Source organism: Propithecus coquereli, unplaced genomic scaffold, assembly GCF_000956105.1.
Source record: "Propithecus coquereli isolate 6110/MARCELLA unplaced genomic scaffold, Pcoq_1.0 Scaffold246, whole genome shotgun sequence".
In the NCBI taxonomy this organism is placed as follows: Eukaryota; Metazoa; Chordata; class Mammalia; order Primates; family Indriidae; genus Propithecus; species Propithecus coquereli.
Genome location: NW_012148019.1, coordinates 2089196 through 2091264, shown reverse-complemented (window position 1 = coordinate 2091264; position 2069 = coordinate 2089196). Strand labels below are relative to the sequence as shown.

Below are 2069 nucleotides of genomic sequence, written 5' to 3'. Positions count from 1 at the left end.
CGCCCGGCCCAAATATTCATTTCTTAAACAAGGTCAACTAAATCTTGCTGCTTACCCAGAGAAAGTCCTTGTAAGCATAATAATATAGCCAGTCATGGACCACCACATTCCAGGTCCTGTAATAGTTGGAGTATGATGTGGAGTTCCACCAATCCTGGGGGGAAAAGTAAAGGTATAAAACTGCACACACACAAACACACACACAGCCTCCAACGCCAAACCCCCTCAATTTTCCCAAAGTATATACATAACATGGAACACACACTATATTATGATAAATTGTTATAGTCCATACACTCATGTCAGAAAACTCTTAAAAGGCATTTTGGTTATTAGTGTTGAATATGACATGAATTCTAGTACTATGTATGGTTAAGTTTCTAGGTTCATTTTGTCTCATTATCAAACAAGTTATGATGGAAGTTACAGAATACAGAGAATCATTTAAATCTAATGATCATCTAAATAGCCATCAGTAAACTCTCCCTGCCCCCTGCCAGCTCATCACCTTGCTAGAACATAATAAGAAAATTCTAAGGTCATTAAGACCAGATAAGGTGTTAACATTAAAGAGTTATTTGGTGGTATCATAAACGGCAAGATTTAAGTTACACTGGAGTGAGATGGTGGCTACCTCCAAGTCCTAGTGTCCCTTTATATAATTCTCACTCCCAATTTTAAGATCAGACTAATAAAATCAGATATCTAAAATTTGCAATCCACACTTCATATTTCTTTGAGAAAAGCATGGGAGACTTGCAGTGATGTCAAAAAACAAAAACTAAAAGAGGGCTTTAGGTAGGGTTATAGAACACTATAGAGCCACTCTGGCTCCAGTCTAGAACTTAATTTCAACTTTCAAAGTGTAAGGATACTACTGAATTAATACCTTTCAAAATAAAGAAGAGAAAAGTTATTTCCCTCACGAACTGGTCTTAAATGGAATAATTTGCTGAGGTCACTCCTACAGAACTAGATAGCCAACTTCAAATGAACGGACACTCAGGGACGTCTCATAATGTCTTCTGGACACTTTCCTGCTGTGATCACCAATATATCTCACAGGATCCAGTAGAAACCATGAGCTTGTATTAAGGGAGCAGAAATTAGAGATAAAAGACAAGACTATGCTAATTATATCTGTATCAGAATTTCAGACAATATTGGTAAAATTTGTGGAAAAGAAATTTCACAATGTTTGTGTCAAAAAGCTGGTAGTATGAGCCAACAATGCTCAAACACTTAATGAGGAAACACACTAAATGTGAAAGGAAAGATGAGTCTAATTATATATTACCTTATAAAACATCCTGTCGCCAAAGCGTAACATCTCAGCAAAGGCATTGAGCCAGCAGTGCAAAAAAGCAAAAAAAGTAAGGAACAGAATCAGCACCCCTAAAAATAAGATCAACAGTATTAAGAGTCCTTCCAAATAGCTCATATATCAAGCAGTTAGTTGTATGTCAACACCTGTTTAGCCGGGATGATTTCGTAAAATACAACTTATTATTCTAGTATGAATCACACTATATTGTAAAATACCCAGTTACATGTCAACCCCTTTACATTTATTCAAAAACTAGTTACAGAATATCTACTATGTACCAGACAATATGGGAGAGACTGTGACTGGCTATAAAACACACTCCTTGATCTCAACGAACTTGCATTCCAGTGAGGAAGACACCCCAGTATGTAACACATTCCCTATTTTAGGGACAGATACAGAGTTTATTAGCATAAGTCTTGGGGACAATGGGAGGGGGGTTACTGGATAAAGTCTGAGAGAGTGGAAAGGAAGAGAGAAGATGATGACAGAAAACATTACCAACATTTAATGAGTAAAGAGGAAGTAAACTATAACTAGAATGCAAGCTCCCAGAAGGTAATATGCATGTTTTGTTTGCTGCTGAGTGCTGAGCACCTGGCATGCAGTAGGTACTCATATATCTCTAGGAAAAAAATAAGTGGAATGAATGAGGTTAAGAGATTGAGGTATGGCTGGAAAGACAGGAGGAGAATAAGAAATAGTGGCAAGAGAGATTTCAAGATGTGGCCAGCAGCATCCA

At 37.2% G+C, this 2069-nt stretch overlaps 1 protein-coding gene across 1 annotated transcript in view; it reads right to left on the bottom strand.

Annotated features, from left to right (window-relative positions):
* Window positions 1-2069, bottom strand: part of SOAT1 (sterol O-acyltransferase 1) — a 69076-nt gene that overhangs the window by 5753 nt on the left and 61254 nt on the right. The window contains exons 9-10 of the mRNA XM_012646527.1: window positions 1298-1436; window positions 56-154 (exon numbers count right to left, since the gene is read on the bottom strand). Coding sequence (XP_012501981.1) covers window positions 56-154; window positions 1298-1436 — 238 coding nt within the window. The remainder of the gene's footprint in view (window positions 1-55; window positions 155-1297; window positions 1437-2069) is intronic.